The sequence below is a fragment of the Mustelus asterias genome, chromosome 2 (genome assembly GCF_964213995.1).
Source record: "Mustelus asterias chromosome 2, sMusAst1.hap1.1, whole genome shotgun sequence".
NCBI lineage: Eukaryota > Metazoa > Chordata > Chondrichthyes > Carcharhiniformes > Triakidae > Mustelus > Mustelus asterias.
In genome coordinates this window covers 89,255,084-89,278,172 of record NC_135802.1, presented here as the reverse complement: position 1 = coordinate 89,278,172, position 23,089 = coordinate 89,255,084, and the positions used below count along the sequence as shown (strand labels likewise).

General features: G+C 44.7%; 1 protein-coding gene across 2 annotated transcripts in view; it reads left to right on the top strand.

The window, feature by feature from the left end:
• The window catches only part of crppa (CDP-L-ribitol pyrophosphorylase A), a 325,901-nt gene that overhangs the window by 15,230 nt on the left and 287,582 nt on the right, over window positions 1–23,089 (top strand). For both annotated transcript variants that reach the window (XM_078228170.1, XM_078228178.1), the window contains exon 2: window positions 4,991–5,270. In XM_078228170.1, the coding sequence (XP_078084296.1) occupies window positions 4,991–5,270 (280 nt within the window). The remainder of the gene's footprint in view (window positions 1–4,990; window positions 5,271–23,089) is intronic.

Here is a 23,089-nt window from a genome sequence, read left to right as displayed (position 1 = left end):
GCTTCCAGCAGCTGATACTGACTATTTTCCCGAATACATTCATTTCTATTTCTAAATTCTATTTCTAAATTTCTAAATTTTCTATTTCTAAATAATGCAATAGGACATTTTCCACAGTTCTAACAATTGCCCACGTTGCTAGAAACCAGCTTTTAATGAAACTGGTGGAAAGCCTTCACCAGTTATTTGTTCCCAATAATGTTATATTCCCAGCCACTAATTTGCACCAACATTTTTTCAAAGTAATTTCTGTTTATCCCGATGTATATCTGACACTCTTAAGCTGCAGAGCACATGCCCCAAATATTGTGCGCCTATAACTTTTGCATTTTGCTGATAGGTGCCTACCCTCCTTGAATTTTTGTTTGCAGACTATCTGTTTCTGTCTTAAACGCAAAACATAACTCATTTATTTTGCTTCCTTGGCGATTTAAGTTTGTCTTCAGGATATGAATGCACCTTTTAAGTTGTCTTTTCATTTACATGTTTTGGCATTAATTTCAGCATACATTCATTCAGCAATTTTAAGCTGGACCCTGTCCCATATTTTTGAGCTTTGAATGATTGAGTCAGCCTGGGCTTGTTATATTTGCTCTTAGGGAACGTTTTGTCAGACTGAAGTACTAAAGTCTCGGTTTGTTGACAGGACCTTAGATCAACTTCACATTGCTACACTGGAAAGTCAGGACAGATTACGCGTCCAAATCTCTGGAGTTAAGCTTGAAACTTGATTTTCTGACTCAAACGTGAAACCCCACTACTGAGCCAAGGCTGACACCTGTGAGATTTTCGCAGATGGGGAAAGTAAATCTGGAAAATTACTTTAAATGTCATTGTGAAAATAATACAAAGGGGCCACAGTCTCAGATCAGTGAACAGTAAATTTAGAGTAGATAACAGGGATTCCTTTTTCATGCAAAGAATTAAAGTGATCAATATATTTAGTGAAATTCAGGATAGTGTAATGGGTGCAAAAGCATTAAAATCAATGAAAAGCAATTAGATACTGCAATGGGCTAACTAGACTGAATTAAAAATACTGTAACCTTTAAAGCAATCAAAAAGTGTTGACACAAGGTCACATGTAATTAAAACTGGAACTGTTTCACACATAATATACAGCAAATGTTGCAGGGACTTTACGCCTCACTCGCCCCGAAACTGTAAAATCCCGCCCAAAGTCAACGGACCTTTCCATTGTCTGCCGCTCGCCTGCTCCGATTCCCTTGGCAGGAGGGGGGATGGTAAAATTCCGGCCATCAAGTCAACTGAGCAAGCAAATGAGCAATATATCAATAGCAGAAACCACAAGCACTTGAAATCTCTTCTTAATAAGCATTGTATGATAGAGGAAGAGATCAGAGAGCCAGAGCTGTCAATCAAGCAGTGTCAACTCTGGAGCTCAACTGTTTCAACAATCAGTAGGTTGTTGCATAAAGTTGAATCTCATCGGATCCAGGGTGAGGTATCTAAATGGATATAAAATTGGCTTCTTGACAGAAGCCAGAGGGTGGTTGTGGAGAGTTGTTTTTCAAACTGGAGGCCTGTTACCAGCGGTGTGCCTCAGGGATCAGTGCTGGGCCCACTGTTATTTGTCATTTATATTAATGATTTGGATGAGAATATTGGGGGCATGGTAGTAAGTTTGCAGATGACACTACATTGGTGGCATGGTGGACAGCGAGGAAGGTTATCTCCAATTGCAGCGGGATCTTGATCAATTGGGCCAGTGGGCTGACAAATGGCTGATGGAGTTTAATTTAGACAAATGCGAGGTAATGCATTTTGGTAGATTGAACTAGGGCAGGGCTTACTCAGTTAATGGTAGGGCGTTGGGGGAGTTACAGAACAAAGAGATCTAGGGGTACATATTCATAGCTCCTTGAAAGTAGAGTCACAGGTGGACAGAGTGGTGAAGAAGGCATTCGGCATGCTTGGTTTCATCGGTCAGAACATTGAATACAGGAGTTGGGATGTCTTGTTGAAGTTGTACAAGACATTGGTAAGGCCACACTTGGAATACTGTGTGCAGTTCTGGTCACCCTATTATAGAAAGGATATTATTAAACTAGAAGAGTGCAGAAAAGATTTACTAGGATGCTACCGGGACTTGATGGATTGAGTTATAAGGAGAGGCTGAATAGACTGGGACTTTTTTCTCTGGAGCGTAGGAGGCTGAGGGGTGACCTTATAGAGGTCTATAAAATAATGAGGGGCATAGATAAGGTAGATAGTCAATATCTTTTCCCAAAAGGTAGGGGAGTCTAAAACTAGAGGGCATAGGTTTAAGGTGAGAGGGGAGAGATACAAAAGTGTCCAGAGGGGCAATTATTTCACACAGAGGGTGGTGAGTGTCTGGAACAAGCTGCCAGAGGTAGTAATGGAGGCGGGTACAATTTTATCTTTTAAAAAGCATTTAGATAGTTACATGGTTCGATGGGTATAGAGAGATATGGGCCAAATGCGGGCAATTGGGATTAGCTTAGGGGTTTAAAAAAAAAAATAAGGGTGGCATGGACAAGTTGGGCCGAAGGGCCTGTTTCCATGCTGTAAACCTCTATGACTCTAATTGAATGGATTTTTGGTTTCTCAAAGAATTCACGATAGGGCTTGTCTGAGAATCCTGAAATCCATTAGACCATTGAACCCACTGAGCCCAAGGGCAAATATTGCTTGAATGACAGCCTTGACTTTCTGATCTATATTTATTTACTCAGGATAAAGGTTTCAGGTGCTTGTAGTTTTTGCTATTAATATCTAAAAGATAAAATGATTTACTATTTTATTGACCTGCAGTAAAAAGGAGTTTTTGGAAGAAAGTGGAAAGTTATCGATGATTGATTTTAAAAAAAATCTTTTTTTGACATCCTATAGTCACTATAGAGTTAATTGGTTTTATACCATTTATAGTGGGTTAACGGGCATGGGAGTGCCATGGAAGTGCATTAGGGGCATGATGGGCTATAGAGGTGGGTAGGGAGCATTCTTTGACATTGTGGGCTTGAGAGACAATGGGTGGGAGGAGCATAATTTAGCAAGGTGGTGATGGAGAAGACCTTTTGAATTTACATTTTAAAGTTTATTTATTAATGTCACAAATAGGCTTACATTGACACGGCAATGAAGTTACTGTGAAAATCCCCTAGTTGCCACACACTGGCACCTGTTCGGGTACACCGAAGGAGAATTTAGCATGTTCAATACACTTAACCAGCTCGTCTTTCAGACTGGAGGAGGAAACCGGAGCATCTGGAGAAAACCCACGCAGACACAGGGAGAACGTGCAGACTCTGCACAGACAGTGACCCGAGCCGGGAATCAAACCCAGGTCCCTGGCGCTGTGAGGCAGCAGTGCGACTGCAGACTCTGGTTCATAACACTTCTGAGTTCTGTGAATCATATCTCTTGGAAAAGCTGGCCTAGTTCCATTAAAATTGTAGAAAATTAGGACATGCCTTTCCCCACAACGAAGCTGACCACATCAAGAATGCAGGGTATATGCTTGCAACCCAAACTAGCTTACATCCTTAAAAGATTCTACTGAAAATCAGAAACCCTGGGAATGGGGTCAGGAATTCTGGAATTAAGTCCCGTGTGCCATTTTTACTCCTCCAAAAAGACTCCCTGATACCTTGAAAATCCAGCCCATGATGTCTGGAAGGAAAGAATCTCAGAAACAGGAACTATTGCCAGAATTGGTTATTTTCAGATCCGCATACAGACTGTAAGAATTGTTGAAAAAGTTATTCAAGTCTTTCACATAATTGATCTATTGTGAATATTGGGCCAGAACCTCTGAGGTGTGGCAATCTCAGTCGGAATGCCATTGGTTCCTTTCTACTTGCGCTGGATCTCAGCTGCAGCTTTCTAACCTGACCTTCCGACTTAGGCCAGCTGGAAAAAGTGCAGTAGGATCCCCAGGCCTTCAGTCAAGTGCAGCAGAGGTAAAGGAAAGGAAGCCACATCCTCTTTTTCTTACAGCACTAGCTGCCGTAAAGCAGATAGCTTTAAAGTTCCCAGTCATTTTGAGAATCTAGGCAGATGGTAAGTGTATAAGATAAGTCGGTAGGATGGATAAGGATGGGTCAGATGGTCAGTGAGGGGGGGGAGGGGTCAATTGGTCATGAGGGAGTAGGGGGTCACCTCGATCAGGTGGTTAGTGGGAAGGGGTCAGGTGCTTTGGGTGGTCAATGGCTAGGAGGGCCTAGTGTTCCGTGCGGAGGGATTTGATGGTTCAGGTGGCAGGTAGTCAATGGGGAATAGGGGTGTAGGCTAGGTCAGGAGGGTTGGATGGTCAATCGGGGGAGGTCATGAGGGTAGTCAAGGTAGGGGGTATTTGAGGGCTTGGAGGTGTAGTTGGGGGGTTCGGAGGGTAGTTGGGGATGGAGTTAGTCAAGAGGATAGTTAGAGGCTGGGGGGTGGTTGGGGGTTGGTTGGGAGGGCATTCGAGGGGGTGGGAGGGTAGTTGGGGTGTTATTCAGGTTTGCAGAAGGTAGTCAGGGGTGTTGCGGGGTACAGTCAGTGGGTTGAGCAGCATCATTGGAGGTTGGGAGGCTATTTGGAGATGGAGGCAAGGGGAGAGGGGGGGGGGTGCGGACGATGTTGTCCCATTGGGTAGGAGTCAATAATATAGCTACCCAGGGGAGTAGAAGCGGTTTTAATTCTTCTAACTTTTCCGAGGTAACTATTGTCTGATAAGACAGTCAGAACTATCCAAAACTTGTGATTTACATTGGAGTATTGGAAGGTTCCAGGTGCAGGAAAATTGCCCATCAGAAGTTTGAACTTCCTGTGCAGTCCCTGTGTGGGAACTTCTGGGGATGGGGATGTCCCTCAGTGCATCCTCCCAGGGACCTCCTTGTTGCGCCGCCGCTGCCGCCGCGCCCCCCCCCCCCCCCCCACCCCCCGGTAATCAGAGGTTATGGACCATTGTGGCTTATGAATGATACTAAAATATTTATTTTTGTTAAATTTGATTTTTCTTTTGCAGAGTTCATTGGATAAAAGAAATTGTGGTAGTGGTGTCAAAACAGAACTTTGAATTGATGAATTCGATTATAGAGCATTATGGTCACTCGAGAGCAATCGTTGTGGAAGGCGCACTCACTCGTCACCAGTCTATTTTCAATGGGCTAAAAGCATTTGTGGTAAATCAACCTCATAAATCTTGGCCGGAGAAACCTGAAGTGGTGATCATTCATGATGCAGTGAGACCCTTTGTAGAAGAAGACATCTTACTTAGAGTGGCCACTGCAGCGAAGGAATATGGGGTATGTAAAAATATTGCGATATCACAGATGAAACATAGGAATAGGAAGACATTCAGCCTTTCGAGCCTGTACTGCCAGGCAATTAGATCTTGATTGATCTGCATCTGAACTATACTTTCTTCCTTGGTTCTGTAACACTCAGATTTTTATTAGGTGAAGATATTTTGAAAGATGTTTTTCCTGATTGAGAGTTCTAAAATCAGGGCACACAGTCTCAGAATTAAGTGGGAGGCCACGTAGGTCTGAGATGAGGAATTTTCTTCACTCAGATTTATTGAAATTCTTGACCACAGAGGGCTGTGGGTGCTCAGTTATTGAATATATTCAAGGCAGAGATGGATAGATTCCTTAGATATTAAATACATTTGGGGATAGTAGGTGAAAATGGCGTTGAGGTCGAAGATCAGCCATGATCCCGTTGAATGACAGGGCAGGCTCGAGGGGCCGAGTGGCCTACTCCTGTACCTATTTCCTATGTTCCTATATTATCAATCTCAATTTTGACACTATTATTTGTCCTAGACTCAGTAGCTTTTGGGATGAAGAAAGTTCTAGATTTCTATGATTATTTGTGTGAATAAGTGCCAGTTGACATCAAACCCTGTATGGCTTAGCTCCAATTTTAAGGTTCTGCCCTCTTCTCCTGAACTCCCCTACTCTCTGTCTACTCTATCACTCCCTAACAAAGATCTGATTTAATGGATCGGTCTGTTTCCCAAGCCCTGCTGATTTCTCTTTTTCTCTCCTGAAGGCAGTAACTTGTGTTTGGGTGCAATTCCAGGTATTCCTTCCATGAGTTCACCCAACTAATCATTCCTCACATGTGAGCATAGACCTTGAATATTAACAGGTTATTTGACTGCATGAGCTGTAACAAAAAACAAGATTCTATCTTCATCCAACCTTCACAATTTCCTTTATGGTTCAAAGTGATTATGAGCCAGAACCTTGAATAACTCCCTCCTCTCTCTGAATCATGGGTAGCGAGGCCAATCTCAATACTTTTGTAACAAGCCTGGACTCAGATCAACACACTTGCTACAGACCAGGGCTGGGTCTCAGACCTTCCCATCTTCGTAGAACACCATGGTCTTTGTTCATCAGCTACTTTGCAGAGTTAATGTCCTCTTTTGACACCAAGAAATGCAGATTTTGTAGCTACTGGCTGGAAGATCGAAGTAAACAAGGAGACTAATCTATAAAGAAAGCTTATAGTATTGTTATGACCGGTCCCCAGGCAAGGGTCCCCAAATTTGTTATCCTGGGTGAGGAGAGATGAACTGGCCCCCTTTCTTTTTTCACCTCCTTGGTTGGTGTTCATCCGGCAGTAAGGATACTTCAGTTGCAAGCATTAAAAGAAGTAACTTCACAAAGTAAATCAAAGAGAAAGGTTTAATAAACAAACTTCATTACACCAACACTCGGGCCACACCTTGGGCCACACAAGTTCCCCTCAATCCCCATCTATTTATACCGGATCAGCTGACCACCACATCATTTTGCCATTGGTTACGTTGTCTATCGGGTCAGCTGACCGTCACAGCATGTTACCATTTGTTACATTATAACAGATTTCAATGTTATCATTGGTTACATTATAACAGATGTAACCAGATTCATTTAAAAAGCATCCCTTCCCTTGCGAATATCTCTACCCACCCCATATTTATATTTTAAAAGGAGCCAATTTAACCAATCTTCCTTGAGTTAAAGAGTGAGTTTATTAGCTACTGAATGTGAGAAAAATGATAAAGCTCCTGCATATACATTCACGCAGATTAGAAATGAGAGTTGAGTCCAGTGGGGAAAAAAAGGTGAATCAGTCGTTGACTTGTTCGTGAAGAGTGGATGGTGGAAAGTTGCAGTCATTGTGATTTGTGACCTCGATGTGGAGATGCCGGCGTTGGACTGGGGTAAACACAGTAAGAAGTTTAACAACACCAGGTTAAAGTCCAACAGGTTTATTTGGTAGCAAAAGCCACACAAGCTTTCGAGGCTCTGAGCCCCTTCTTCAGGTGAGTGGGAATTCTGTTCACAAACAGAACTTATAAGACACAGACTCAATTTACATGAATAATGGTTGGAATGCGAATACTTACAACTAATCCAGTCTTTAAGAAACAAAACAATGGGAGTGGAGAGAGCATCAAGACAGGCTAAAAAGATGTGTATTGTCTCCAGACAAGACAGCCAGTGAAACTCTGCAGGTCCACGCAACTGTGGGAGTTACAAATAGTGTGACATAAATTCTGATTCTAGGATCGCATGATAAAGACTCAGGAGGAAAAAAGCAGAAATATTTATGTGAAATAGTGTGACATAAACCCAATATCCCGGTTGAGGCCGTCCTTGTGTGTGCGGAACCTGGCTATCAGTTTCTGCTCCGCGACTCTGCGCTGTCGTGTGTCGCGAAGGCCGCCTTGGAGAACGCTTACCCGAATATCAGAGGCCGAATGCCCGTGACCGCTGAAGTGCTCCCCAACAGGAAGAGAACAGTCTTGCCTGGTGATTGTCGAGCGGTGTTCATTCATCCGTTGTCGCAGCGTCTGCATAGTTTCCCCAATGTACCATGCCTCGGGACATCCTTTCTTGCAGCGTATCAGGTAGACAACGTTGGCCGAGTTGCAAGAGTATGTACCGTGTACCTGGTGGATGGTGTTCTCACGTGAGATGATGGCATCTGTGTCGATGATCCGGCACGTCTTGCAGAGGTTGCTGTGGCAGGGTTGTGTGGTGTCTTGGTCACTGTTCTCCTGAAGGCTGGGTAGTTTGCTGCGGACAATGGTCTGTTTGAGGTTGTGCGGTTGTTTGAAGGCAAGAAGTGGGGGTGTGGGGATGGCCTTGGCGAGATGTTCGTCTTCATCAATGACATGTTGAAGGCTCCGGAGGAGATGCCGTAGCTTCTCCGCTCCGGGGAAGTACTGGACAACGAAGGGTACTCTGTCCACTGTGTCCCGTGTTTGTCTTCTGAGGAGGTCGGTGCGGTTTTTCGCTGTGGCGCGTTGGAACTGTTGATCAATGAGTCTAGCGCCATATCCTGTTCTTATGAGGGCATCTTTCAGCGTCTGGAGGTGTCTGTTGCGATCCTCCTCATCCGAGCAGATCCTGTGTATACGGAGGGCTTGTCCGTAGGGGATGGCTTCTTTAACGTGTTTAGGGTGGAAGCTGGAGAAGTGGAGCATCGTGAGGTTATCCGTGGGCTTGCGGTACAGTGAGGTGCTGAGGTGACCGTCCTTAATGGAGATGCGCGTGTCCAAGAATGCAACCGATTCCGGAGAGTAGTCTATGGTGAGCCTGATGGTGGGATGGAACTTGTTGATGTCATCATAGAGTTGTTTCAGTGATTGTTCACCATGAGTCCAAAGGAAGAAAATGTCATCGATGTATCTAGTGTATAGCACCGGTTGAAGGTCCCGTGCGGTGAAGAAGTCTTGTTCGAACCTGTGCATGAAGATGTTGGCATATTGAGGTGCAAATTTGGTCCCCATGGCTGTTCCGTGTGTCTGGATGAAGAACTGGTTGTTGAAGGTGAAGATATTGTGGTCCAGGATGAAGCGGATGAGATGTAAAATTGCATCTGGAAACTGGCAGTTGTTGGCGCTGAGCACTGAGGCCGTTGCAGCAATGCCATCGTCATGGGGGATGCTGGTGTAGAGTGCTGAGACATCCATTGTGACGAGGAGCGCTCCTGGTTCAACTGCTCCATGTGTGCCGAGTTTCTGTAGGAAGTCCGTCGTGTCGCGACAAAAGCTGGGGGTTCTTTGTACAATGGGTTTCAGGATGCCCTCGACATAGCCGGAGAGGTTCTCGCACAGGCTCTCGCACAGCCCCGAACATCACCCAAGCACAACGTAACGCCATCCACGCTCTCAAGACCAACCGCAACATTGTCATCAAACCAGCAGACAAAGGAGGGGCCATCGTCATACTGAACAGAACGGATTACTGCAAAGAAGTGTACCGACAACTCAACAACGAGGAACACTACAGACAGTTACCTGCAGATCCGACCAAAGAACACACCCGTCAACTCAACACTCTGATCAAGACCTTTGATCCGGACCTTCAGAACACCCTCCGTGCTCTCATCCCACGTACTCCCCGCGTTGGAGATCTCTACTGCCTCCCGAAGATACACAAGGCAAACACACCCGGCCGTCCCATCGTATCGGGCAATGGGACCCTGTGCGAGAACCTCTCCGGCTATGTCGAGGGCATCCTGAAACCCATTGTACAAAGAACCCCCAGCTTTTGTCGCGACACGACGGACTTCCTACAGAAACTCGGCACACATGGAGCAGTTGAACCAGGAGCGCTCCTCGTCACAATGGATGTCTCAGCACTCTACACCAGCATCCCCCATGACGATGGCATTGCTGCAACGGCCTCAGTGCTCAGCGCCAACAACTGCCAGTTTCCAGATGCAATTTTACATCTCATCCGCTTCATCCTGGACCACAATATCTTCACCTTCAACAACCAGTTCTTCATCCAGACACACGGAACAGCCATGGGGACCAAATTTGCACCTCAATATGCCAACATCTTCATGCACAGGTTCGAACAAGACTTCTTCACCGCACGGGACCTTCAACCGGTGCTATACACTAGATACATCGATGACATTTTCTTCCTTTGGACTCATGGTGAACAATCACTGAAACAACTCTATGATGACATCAACAAGTTCCATCCCACCATCAGGCTCACCATAGACTACTCTCCGGAATCGGTTGCATTCTTGGACACGCGCATCTCCATTAAGGACGGTCACCTCAGCACCTCACTGTACCGCAAGCCCACGGATAACCTCACGATGCTCCACTTCTCCAGCTTCCACCCTAAACACGTTAAAGAAGCCATCCCCTACGGACAAGCCCTCCGTATACACAGGATCTGCTCGGATGAGGAGGATCGCAACAGACACCTCCAGACGCTGAAAGATGCCCTCATAAGAACAGGATATGGCGCTAGACTCATTGATCAACAGTTCCAACGCGCCACAGCGAAAAACCGCACCGACCTCCTCAGAAGACAAACACGGGACACAGTGGACAGAGTACCCTTCGTTGTCCAGTACTTCCCCGGAGCGGAGAAGCTACGGCATCTCCTCCGGAGCCTTCAACATGTCATTGATGAAGACGAACATCTCGCCAAGGCCATCCCCACACCCCCACTTCTTGCCTTCAAACAACCGCACAACCTCAAACAGACCATTGTCCGCAGCAAACTACCCAGCCTTCAGGAGAACAGTGACCAAGACACCACACAACCCTGCCACAGCAACCTCTGCAAGACGTGCCGGATCATCGACACAGATGCCATCATCTCACGTGAGAACACCATCCACCAGGTACACGGTACATACTCTTGCAACTCGGCCAACGTTGTCTACCTGATACGCTGCAAGAAAGGATGTCCCGAGGCATGGTACATTGGGGAAACTATGCAGACGCTGCGACAACGGATGAATGAACACCGCTCGACAATCACCAGGCAAGACTGTTCTCTTCCTGTTGGGGAGCACTTCAGCGGTCACGGGCATTCGGCCTCTGATATTCGGGTAAGCGTTCTCCAAGGCGGCCTTCGCGACACACGACAGCGCAGAGTCGCGGAGCAGAAACTGATAGCCAGGTTCCGCACACACAAGGACGGCCTCAACCGGGATATTGGGTTTATGTCACACTATTTCACATAAATATTTCTGCTTTTTTCCTCCTGAGTCTTTATCATGCGATCCTAGAATCAGAATTTATGTCACACTATTTGTAACTCCCACAGTTGCGTGGACCTGCAGAGTTTCACTGGCTGTCTTGTCTGGAGACAATACACATCTTTTTAGCCTGTCTTGATGCTCTCTCCACTCCCATTGTTTTGTTTCTTAAAGACTGGATTAGTTGTAAGTATTCGCATTCCAACCATTATTCATGTAAATTGAGTCTGTGTCTTATAAGTTCTGTTTGTGAACAGAATTCCCACTCACCTGAAGAAGGGGCTCAGAGCCTCGAAAGCTTGTGTGGCTTTTGCTACCAAATAAACCTGTTGGACTTTAACCTGGTGTTGTTAAACTTCTTACTTTATTTGTGACCTCAGCAGGTGAATAGTTGATTTTGATATTCCAGTATTCTGCAGTTTGGCTGGGAAGCTGCCCTGCTTCCTTTACAGCTGTGGCTTTGCTGACTTGGCTTGCTTCAGCAATCAGAGAGAGAGCGTTAGCTACAAAACATGCAGGGATCTGCTGCTGTCGTTCCTTCTGTGCCACACGTAGACACACCCTGCACTAGTCAACGCTAACCAGGTTTTGCAGCAGGCTTTTATCCTCGTCTTTGTATATTCCTGGAAGGCAAAAAATCCACAAACCATTCTGGGACATTTCTTATGTAATATAATTATGTATATAATTCCTGTTGAAATGACAATCAGCCCCCATTATCTCAATTGGTGATGACAGTTAATTTCTGTATGGATCTTGTGCTTTTGATGTCCTTGTCTGGAAACAGGGTGTGATTCCATTGTCTCACTCTTAATATTGCCTACCAGCAATTCAGCCAATGACTAAATTTACATCCTCAGCCATCTTTGATTTGTATGTCCATTTTGAAAACCACAGGGCGTATTTAAAAGCTCAGTATGTCCGTAACACAATTCAGGGATTTTCCTCCATCATCATGATAATATATAAACATTGCATTAAATGGAATGGCCCTGAATTGCTACTAGAGTTGTCTTGACCTCCTCCTGTAACATTGGTGGGAGATCTGTAGAATCGTGGAGAAATAGTGTGAAAAAGCTCATTTATCCAATTCTCGAGGATTCTGCCAGTGTTTTAATGGGTGACCAGGAACGCCTTTGGAAACTCTGGGCCAATATACCCATTGAAATATTTACTTCACAAGATCTCAGTGATCATCGTATGCCTGCCAATTTCTCTGACGTAGATTAATTCATAAATCTTTGTGGTCTATGAATTTTAATCTTGTTAATAAAGTTTTCCTCATGACCCAGAGATTGTTAATCCAAACAAGTAACTGAGTCATAGAGAGCTGGGGGTCCCAGGTTTTGTCAGTGCTAAACTAAGTGATCTCAGCCAGAGATTAGATGGTAGAATCTTCTCAATAGGCTTCAGATTACTGAGTTAGAGAGAATAATAATTGACCAGGAATCCTACTCCAGTATTCTAGCTAGTGATCATTGGTGAAAATCGCTTATTTGGGGTCAGATACATTGTGAACTGGACAGCACTAACATGAGGAGCCGATGTTTACAGATAGATCATCGGCACTATTTGGATCTATTTGGAGGTGATACTTTGAAACGATTATCCCAAAAATCGAACATCACAACATTGAGGAATGTTGCTGAAATTAAAAACTATTTATTTATTATCTATTAGTATCACAAGTAGGCTTACATTAACACTGCAATGAAGTTACTGTGAAAATTTCCTAGTCGCCACATTCTGTTTAGGTACACTGAGGGAGAATTTAGCATGGCCAATGCACCTAACCAACACGTCTTTCAAACTGTGAGAGAAACCGGAGCACGCAGAGGAAACACATGCAGACACTGGGAGAAGGTGCATACTCTGCACAGACAGTGACCCAAGCCAGGAATTGAACCCAGGTCTCTGGTGCTATGAGGGAGCAGTGCTAACCACTGTGCCACCATGCCACCCTAGACTTTTAGATGGTAGGGTTCGTGGGTTGGGAAGATGCTGTATAAGATGCCTTGGTGAGTTCCTGCAGTGCATTTTGTTGATGGTATACACTGCTGCCACTTTACATCAGTGTTGGAGGGAGTCAACGAAGGGATGCCAATCAAATGGACTGCATTGCCTCAGATGGTGTCAAGCTTCTTAACTGTTGTTGGAGCTGCACTCATCCAGACAAGTGGACAGTATTCCATCACACTTCTGACTTGTGCCTTGTAGATGGTAGACGCGTTTTGGGGAATCAGGAGGTGCGTTTCTTGCCACAAGATTCCCGGTCTCTGACCTGCTCTTGCAACAGTATTTATATGGCTAATTCACCTCAGTTTCTGGTCAATGGTAACTGCCAGGATGTTGATAGTGGGAGAATTCAGCGATGGTAATATCATTGAATATCAAGGGGCATGGTTAGATCATCTCTTGTTCGAGATGGTCATTGCCTGACACTTGTGTGGCGTGAATGTTTCTTGCCACTTGTTACTCCAACCTTGGATGTTGTCCAGGTCTAGTTGCATTTGGAGATGGACTGCTTCAGTATGTGAGGAGTCATAAATGGTGCTGAACATCATGCAGTCATCAGTGAACATGCCTGTTTTTGACTTTATGATCGAAAGAAGGTCATTGTTGAAGCAGCTGAAGATGGTTGGGTCTAGGACACTGCCCTGAGGAACTCTTACAGCAATATCGCAGGACTGAGATGATGGATCTCCAACGACGACAATCATCTTGCTTTGTGCCAAGTATGCTACCTTGATATCAAGAGCAGTCACTCTCACCTCATGTCTGGAGTTTAGCTCCTTGTTCATGTTGAAACCAAGGTTGTAATGAGGTCAGGAGCTGACTGGCCTTGGCAGAACCCAAACTGAGCATCAGTAACCAGGTTATTGCTTAGCAAATTCTGCTTGAACACACTGTGATAACCCCCTCCATTACTTTACTCATGATTGAGAGTGAACTAATGAGCGGTTTGGCTGGGTTCCATTTGTCCTGTTTTTTTTGTGTATGTACCTGAACATTTTTCCAAATTGCAAAGTAGATGCCAGTGTTGTTGCTGTACAGGAACAGCTTGGCTAGGGGTGCAGCAGTTTCTGGAGCACAAGTCTTTAGTATTTTTGCCGGAATATTATCAGGGCCCATTGCCTTTGCAGTATCCAGTGCTTTCAGAAGTTTCTTGATATCAATGGAGTGAATCGAATTGGCTGACAACTGACATCAGTGATACTGGGGACTGCCAGAGGAGGAGGCTAAGATCGCCAGCACCAACGCACCCCTCCCTGATAAGCACAACACATTCTATGCCTGTTTTGAGTAAGAGGTCAGCGAGAGCACGCCCTCTACCCTGGAAGCCTTGCCCAAAACCGTGTCCGAGGTCATTGTCGCAGACGTCAGAGCAGCCTTCTCGAAAGTCAACCCACGGAAAGCGACTGGCCCGGATGAGATACACAGACGAGCACTCAGGTCCTGCCTGGGCCAGATAATGGAGTTATTTGCAGACATCTTGAACCTCTCTTTACACCAATCTGAGGTCCCTATCTGCTTCAAGAAGATGACCATCATCCCTGTACCAAAGAAAGACCAGGCAGTGTGCCTTAATGACTATCGTCCGGTGGCTCTGACATCCATCATTATGAAGTGCTTTGAAAGGTTAGTCATGGCATGAATCAATTCCGGCCTCTCAGACTGCCTGGATCCACTACAGTTTGCCTACCGCCGCAACAGGTCCACAGCAGACCTCTTCTCCCTGACCTCTTCTCACTCTCACCTCATGTCTGGAGTTTAGCTCCTTGTTCATGTTGGAACCAAGGTTGACCCTACACTCAACCCTGGAACATCTGGATAACAAAGACACCCATATCAGACTCCTATTTATTGACTACAGCTCAGCCTTCAACACCATTATTCTTACAAGACTCATCTCCAAACTCTGTGGCCTGGGGCTTGGCTCCTCCCTCTGTGAATGAATCCAAGACCTCCTGCCCCACAGACTGCAATCAGTAAGGATAGGCAATAGCACCTCCTCAATGATCATCCTCAACACCGGTGCCCCACAAGGCTGTGTCCTCAGCCCCTTACTACACTCCTTTTCCACCTATGACTGTGTGGCCAAATTCCCCTCCAACTTGATTTTCAAGTTTGCTGCTGATACCACCATAGTGAGTCGGATCTCAAACAATGATGAGACAGAGTACAGGAAAGAAATAGAGAATCTGGTGAACTGGTGCAATGACAATAATCTCTCCTCACTGTCAACAAAAGGATGGAGATCGTCATCAACTTCAGGAAGTGTATTGGAGGACATCTACATCAATGGGCACAAAGTGGAAATGTTTGAGAGCTTCAAGTTTCTAGGTGTCCAGATCACCAACAACCTGTCCTCGTCCCTCCACACTGACACTACAGCTAAGAAAGCCCATCAACGCCGCTCCTTTCTCAGGAGGCTAAGGAAACTTGGCATGTCTGCTACGACTCTCACCAACTTTTACAGATGCATCATATAAAGCATTGTTTCTGTTTGTATCACAGCTTGGTATGGCTCCTGCTCTGTCCAAAACCACAAGAAACTACAAAGGGTCATGAACGAAGCCCAGTCCATCATGCAAACCAGCCTCCCATCCATTGACTCTATCTACACGTCCCACTGCCTCGGAAAAGCAGCCAGCATAATCAAGGACCCCACGCACCCTGGACACACTCTCTTCCACCTTCTTCCATCGGGAAAAAGCTGCAAAGGTCTGAGGTTCCATACCAACCAACTCAAGAGCAGCTTCTTTCTTGCTGCCATCAGACTTTTGAATGAACCTACCTCGTATCAAGTTGATCTTTCTCTACACCCTAGCTATAACTGTAATACTACATTCTGCACCCTTTCCTTCTCTGTGTACAGTATGCTTTGTCTGTATAGCACGCAAGAAACAATACTTTTCACTATATATTAATACATGTGACAATAATAAAACAAATCACATCAAAGAAGAATTATCCACTCGGCGTTTCCGGCTGAAGATTGTTGCGAATGCTTCAGCCGTATTTTTTGCACTGATGTGCTGGGCTCTCCCATCATTGAGGGTGGGGATACTTGTGGAGTCTCCCCCTCCAGTGGATTGTTTTATTGTCCAGCAACATTCTCGACCATATGTGGCAGGACTGCAGAGCTTGGATCTGATCTGTTGCTTGTGGAATTGCTGAGATCCGTCTATCGCATGCTGCTTATGCTATTTGACATGCATGTAATTCAATGTTGTAGCTTCACCAGGTTGACACCTAAGTTTTAAGTATCCCTTGTTCCTGGCATGCCCTCCTGCACTCTTCATGGAAACAGGGTTGATCACTGGCTGGATGATACGTAATAATAGGGTGGGGTACGTTCTGGTCATGAAGTTACAGATTGTGGTTGAGTACAATTCTGCTGCTGCTAATGGCCCACAGCACCTCTTGGCTGCCCAGTTTTGAGGTGTTAGATATGAATGAAATCTATCACATTTATCATGGTGGTAGTGTCACATAATACGATGTAGGGTATAGTCAATTTGAAGATGGGACTTTATCTCCAGACCATTCCCATCAAAGGAATTTGCAGTGATCACTCCTACCAATACTGCCATGGACAGATGCATTTGCGACAGGCAGGTCGGCGAGGATGAGATCAAGTATGTTTTTCCTTCTTGTTGCTTCCCTCATCACCTGCCACAGGCCAGATCGAGCAGCTATGTCCTTTAGTACTCAGCTAGCTTGGTCTGTGTAGTGCAACAAAGCCACTCTTGGTGATGAATCCTCCACACAGAGTACATTCTGTACCCTTGTCACCCTCAGAGCTTCCTCCAAGTGGTGTTCAACAGGAGGAGTACTGATTCATCAGCTGAGTGGGGCAGTTACATGGTAATCAGAAGGAGGTTTCCGTGCCCATTTTTGATCTGTGACTTCATGGGTTCCAGAGTCAATGTTGAGGACACCCAGAGCAACTCCCTCTTGACTGTAAACCACTGTGCTGCTGCCACTCTGCTGGTTCTGTCCTGCCGGTGGGACAGGACATACTCGGGTCTGAAAGATGTGCTGGTTAGGTGCATTGGCCATGCTAAATTCTTCCTCAGTGTACCCGAACAGGCGCTGGAGTGTGGCGACTAGGGGATTTTCACAGTAACTTCATTGCAGTGTTAAGGTAAGCCTACTTGAGACACTAATAAATAAACTTGAAATGATGATGGTGGTGTCTGGGAGATTATCTGTAAGGTATGATTCCATGAGTATGACAATGTCAGGCTGATGTTTGGTCTGTGAGACAGCTCTCCTAATTTTGGCACTGGCCCCCACGTGTTAGTAAGGAGCATTTTGCAGGGTCGATAGGGCTGGGTTTGCCGTTTTTGTGTCTGGTGCCCAGGTCGATTCTGGGTAGTCTATTCATTGCATTCCTTATTGACTTTCTAGCATTTCTATACAACTGAGTGGCTTGCATGGTCCTTTCAGAGGGATTTTAAGAGTCAATCATATTGCTGTGGATCTGGAGTCACTTGTAGGCCAGACCAGGTAAGGAGAGAAGATTTCCGTCCTAAAGGATATTATATATCAGTTGGGTTTTTACAGTAATCGACAATGGCCATCATAAGATTTTTATTTCCAGATTTTTGTTGATTGAATTCAAATTCCACTAGATGGTGGGATTTGAACTTCGAGCATTACCCTGTGTATCTGTATTGTTGGTCCAGTGACAATACACTATGCCACCTCCTCCCCCATTTATTTGCATGGCAACGTAATTCAGGAATGTAGCAAAAACACTCTTTTGTGAACAGGACTAAGATATGTCAGCTTGTGCAAACCAGAATAACACTGGCATAGAGATGTTGGTCATGATGTGGAGATGCCGGCGTTGACTGGGGTAAACACAGTAAGAAGTCGAACAACACCAGGTTAAAGTCCAACAGGTTTATTTGGTAGCAAAAGCCACTAGCTTTCGGAACAGGCTGTCCCTTCGTCAGGTGGGTGGGTGGAACTCCCACCTACCTGACAAAGGTAGGTGGGAGTTCCACTGAATTTCAGCAGATCTTATTGATATCTTATTAGCTGCACTGGAAGGACGTGATAATTAGAAGGGGAAAATCAGAGAACAGGTCATGTGTTGCTCATCTGCAGCTAACGTTTGTACAGACAAGAACCTTGGAAATAAATCAACTTACTGTTTGCTTGGTTGTATATGTTGCAGAGAAATAGGAAGGGAAGAAAAATATAAAAGGAAACAACTTGGACATTCTTGGTTGGGAATTGGTAGATGGAGTGTTCAAAGTATCCACAAGGGGTGAATGAAAAATTAGTCAGCAAAGGTTCTCACTATTACCAGGCTTGGGATACTTAAGGTCTGTAGAAAGATTAACCAAAGTGAATTGTTCTGCTCCAAACAGAAATGATTTAAGTCAACCAACACCATGAAATCAGAATATCTGGTTTTTCTTCGCATTGCTGTTTGTGGGAGCTTGCTGTGTTTAAATTTGCTGCCCTATTTCTTACACTGTAACAGGTCACTGAAGTACAAGAGTACTTCAAAAGTATTTTGTTGGCTCTAAGACATTTTGCAAAATAATGAGATTGCCAAAAGTGTCGTAAAACTGCAAATATATCTTTAATTTTAAGGGGAGATAAAATAAGATGTATTAAAATTATATGAGCTTTTGATATATAAACAACGACAAATTGTTTCTACTGGCGGGATGGTTGGTAATCTGAGAACACAGATTTAAAGTAGTTGACAAAAGAATTGATTGGAAAAGTGAAGAGATGTTTTTTGAGTTGCTATGCTATGAAACAGCACTGCCTAAAATGCTGGTGGAAACAGATTCAATGGCACGTTAATATATAGATGACAAGGTTAAAAAGATACCGGGTTCCAGGGAAAGAACATGGGAGTGGGACAAATTGGACAGCTCTTTCAAAGCGTTGATATGGTCTTCTGTTCTGCTATGAATCTTAGTTACTACCCAGTGACCTTTTGGATATGAAGCCAGAGCAAGTTTCGAGTTGGCTGCCCCTTGTTAACCCCAGAGTTAACCTGGGGCCTAGCTTCAGGGGTGAAAGTGAAATTTGGTGGAAATGTAACAAATGAAGCAGGTTAGAGAAATATATGATCAGAGATTTGAGAAGTTGGGGTTCTCTTCTTTGGAACAAGGATTATTAAGAGGAGATTTGATAGAAGGGTTCAAAATCATGAATGATTTTGATGGAGTAACTGAGGAAAAACTGTTCTAAATGGCAGAATAGTCAATAACTAGAAGACAGTTATAAGAGAATTGGCAAAAGAAACAGAGATGACATGAGGAAACAGTGCCTGAAAGTGTGGTGGAAGCAGATTCACTAACAACTTCCCAAAGAGAACTGGATAAATACTGGAAGGGAAAAAAAACAGTGCCAAAGGGAAACTACCAGGGAGTGGGATTAATTGGATAGCTTTCAAAGAGCCAGCCCAAATTCAGTAGGAAAAATAGCCTCCTTATGTGTTGTAAAATTATTTTAATCTAGATTGCATTTTATAATATTACTTGACACTTAACCAATACTTAGCACTTCATCTACTCATTTGATAAGTTAAAGTTTTCATTTGTTTGAGACAGGTTGTTCATCTGTGGTCCACAAAGGGAGTTGCATATATTAAAGTTTGGCTGCCTTCAGAGAGATCCAATTTTTGTCTGAACCATAACTGTCAGGTGAATGTCTAAAGCTGGTGGAATTCTTTGGAGAGGTAGAAAGGGGCAAGAAATCCCTTTTGGATTAGTCCAGGTACATTTTGGAATTGTTAAAACTGAACACGAACGTGCGTAAAATGTGGAGCTGTCAAGGGAGCTGCCAAGGGAATTGTCAAGGGCACCGTCAAGAGAGCTTTTAAGATGTCAAGGGAACTATCAAAACTTATTAGAACTGTCAAAGAATTTAAATCGCTTGGCCTTTAATTTAAATGAAAATGCAGTCTGCAGATTTAAAAAAATCAGTGCCTGCTATTTCACTCTTATTTGTTGATATAAGCCTGAGGACTGTCATAGGATTTGTGCTATGGGATTGATTTTGCAACCTATCATTATCATAATGGGGTGCCTGTTGGTTCACAGTTTGATTAATAGCTCCAAGTGCTTATAATCATTTTTGATTGAGGGCTTTGAATACAAATGTTGGTTGTTTTAAGGGATTAAGGGCAGGATTTCTAACCACCTTGTGGTGTGGCATGTGGCGGCACAGGCGACCTGCCATAGGCTGACAGCGGGACCATCTGCTCCTGCCACTGTCAACGGGGTTTCCCACTGTTAGTACTTTCCGCTGCCAGGGAAACCGCAGTGGCTGGGTCTTTATTGGTGAGACCGGAAAATCCTACTGGCACGAACAACCGGAAAATCCCTCCCTAAGTGTTTGAAAGAATTCAGATAAAGTGAATGGGTTTGTAATTAATGGGATTGTTTTAAAAAACATAGTGAATTATCAATGGACACATTGGGTGGGATTTTCCTCCCCCTCTGTGGTGTGTTTTGCGGTTGCTGGCGGCAGGATCTCATGGTTTTGCCGTTGTCAACAGGGTTTCCCATTGAACACTCCCCTGGCCACTGCAAATCTCACTGTGGAGATGGGCCATTGGTGGGACCATAAGATCCTGCCGGTGTAATTGGCACCAAGATTTTAGGGTTAGAATTTTATTTCCAGGCAGCATGGGGAAAGGGCAAAGAGTGGCGGGTGGGACATATGGTTTGGCATGTGGGTATGAGGGCCCTTGGGACTGGAATGAAAATCAGAGCTTCCGGGGAAGTTTTTCAGGAGCTGGGTTTGCGGAGCAGAGAATCCTCCCCACATTTTACTCATGGCAGTGATAATTCAGCCTGTGTTTCAGTCTTTATTTTGCTTTCTGTGCAATGAATTAAATATAATCTTTATTTCCTGTTTCTTTTACTTCCTACTCTTTCTTTTGCATTTGCCAATGAAGATTTTTCAATCCAATTGGTTGAAGTGCCTCCCAGCTGGTTGTCCCGCTCACAGATGTGCAGAGTGTTGGATCGGACACCCCTATGACAGGAAGCTTCTCCTGACAAATCCATTAATAATCTCTGTACGTGAGGTGAATGGAAAAAGCCAATCTCTCATGCTTTGTCTGACCTTTCAGAACTTGGCCAAAGGCGATTTTATGTAGTTACTCAGTAATGTACATCAACGTTCTTCACCTTGATGTCCATCCTGTACCCTTGCATTTGGAAGGACTTCCTTCAACAGCCATTTAATATGGAGGATGTTGATTTGTCAGCTGTGAGGTGGATGGCGGAGTGGTGATTGACATTTATTTGACCTGGAGCCATGAGACTTCAGAATGTCCAGACTCAATGTTGAGGACTCCCAGTGCCGCCCCACCTCTTATGTGATAAGACTTACCCAGGGATGCTGATGGCGGAATCTGGCTCATTGGTTGATATGATTCTGTGAGTCTGACTATGCCAAGCTCTTGCTTGACAAATATGTGAGACACTCTCCTACCATGGGCATCATTCACCAAATGTTAGTGAGGAGAACATTGCAGGGTTGACTGGGCTCAGATTTTAGTCTCAATCTAATACCATTCCTGCATTGTTGCTCATTAGTCCAGCCAATGTTCTCTTATTGTAAACTTTGTTTTTAAAGTTTATTTATTAGTGTCACATGTAGGCTCACTGCAATGAAGTTACTGTGAAAATCCCCTAGTCGCCGAACTCCAGCGCCTGTTTGGATATACTGAAGGAGAACCAGCACGTCTTTCAGACTGTGGGAGGAAACCGGAGCACCTGCAGGAAATCCACGCAGACACAGGGAGAACGTGCAGACTCTGCACAGACAGCAACCCAAGCTGGGAATTGAACCAAGGTCCCTGGTGCTGTGAGGCAACAGTGCTAACCACTGTGCCACCGTGCCTCCCTTTGTTGTGATTGTTTAAAACTGGGAAACTTTTTATACCAACTTTGGACTGTATTAACAATCAACCATGTAGTGTGGGACTGGAGTCATGCCTAGGCCTCACTGACACACACGCGCACACACACATACACACACACACACTTGGATCAAACCCCAAATGGGGTGCAATGCCTTACCTTGTCAGCTTGGATCTTGTTTGTCTCCCTTGAGGAGACCATGAATTAGATTCAATTTGAATTTGGTGTTTTGGAGCAAGCAAGGTGATGGATTTGGGTCTGCCCGGTCCTCTCTGAGCCTTGGCTTTGTAACTTTAAGAAAGGAAGGTGGTCTCACAGTTTTAAAGCAGTTTGTGCTGCCTCATTTCAAGTTATAGAATTACAGCTGAAGGTTTTTAAAAAATAATTTTCATACAACTAGGTCGTGGTGCCAGGCTGCCTCCCCCGAAGGACATTATAGAATCATTTACATTTTAGTGCTTATTTTTCTTGTGTTAGGCTGCAAGTTATTATTGAATACAGTTTCACAAATTGTTATGGTGAGATTCAGGGGGATGATGGTACTAATAATCCAGAGGTCCAAGCTAATGCTCTGGGGGCATGGGTTCAAATCCCACTACAGCAGTTGGTAAAATTCAAATTCAAAGCTAAAAACAATTGATTGTTGTAAAACACTAATGTCCTTTAGGGAAGGAAATCCTCCATTCCTACCCAGTCTGGCCTACGTTTGACTCCACAACAAGGTGGCTGATTCTTAACTGCCCTCTGAAATGTCCTGGCAAGCCATTTAGTTTAAGGGCAACAAATGCTGACCTTTTGGGGCAGCACGGTGGCACAGTGGTTAGCACTGCTGCCTCACAGCGCCAGGGTTCAATTCTGGCCTCGGGTCACTGTCGGTGTGGAGTTTGCACATTCTCCCCATGTCTGCGTGGGTTTCCTCCAGTTGCTCCGGTTCCCTCCCACAATCCAAAGATGTACGAGTTAGGTTGATTGGCCATGCTAAATTAACCCTAGTGTCAGGGGGATTAGCAGGATTAATATGTGCGGTTACAGAAATAGGGCCTGGGTGGGATTGTGGTTGGTGCAGACTTCATGGGCCGGATGGCCTCCTTCTGCACTGTAGGGAATGTATGATTGTACGATTGTCAGCAGTGCCCATATCACCCCCACCCAAAATAAATTGAACTTCCAATCCCTAGCATTGCTAGTCC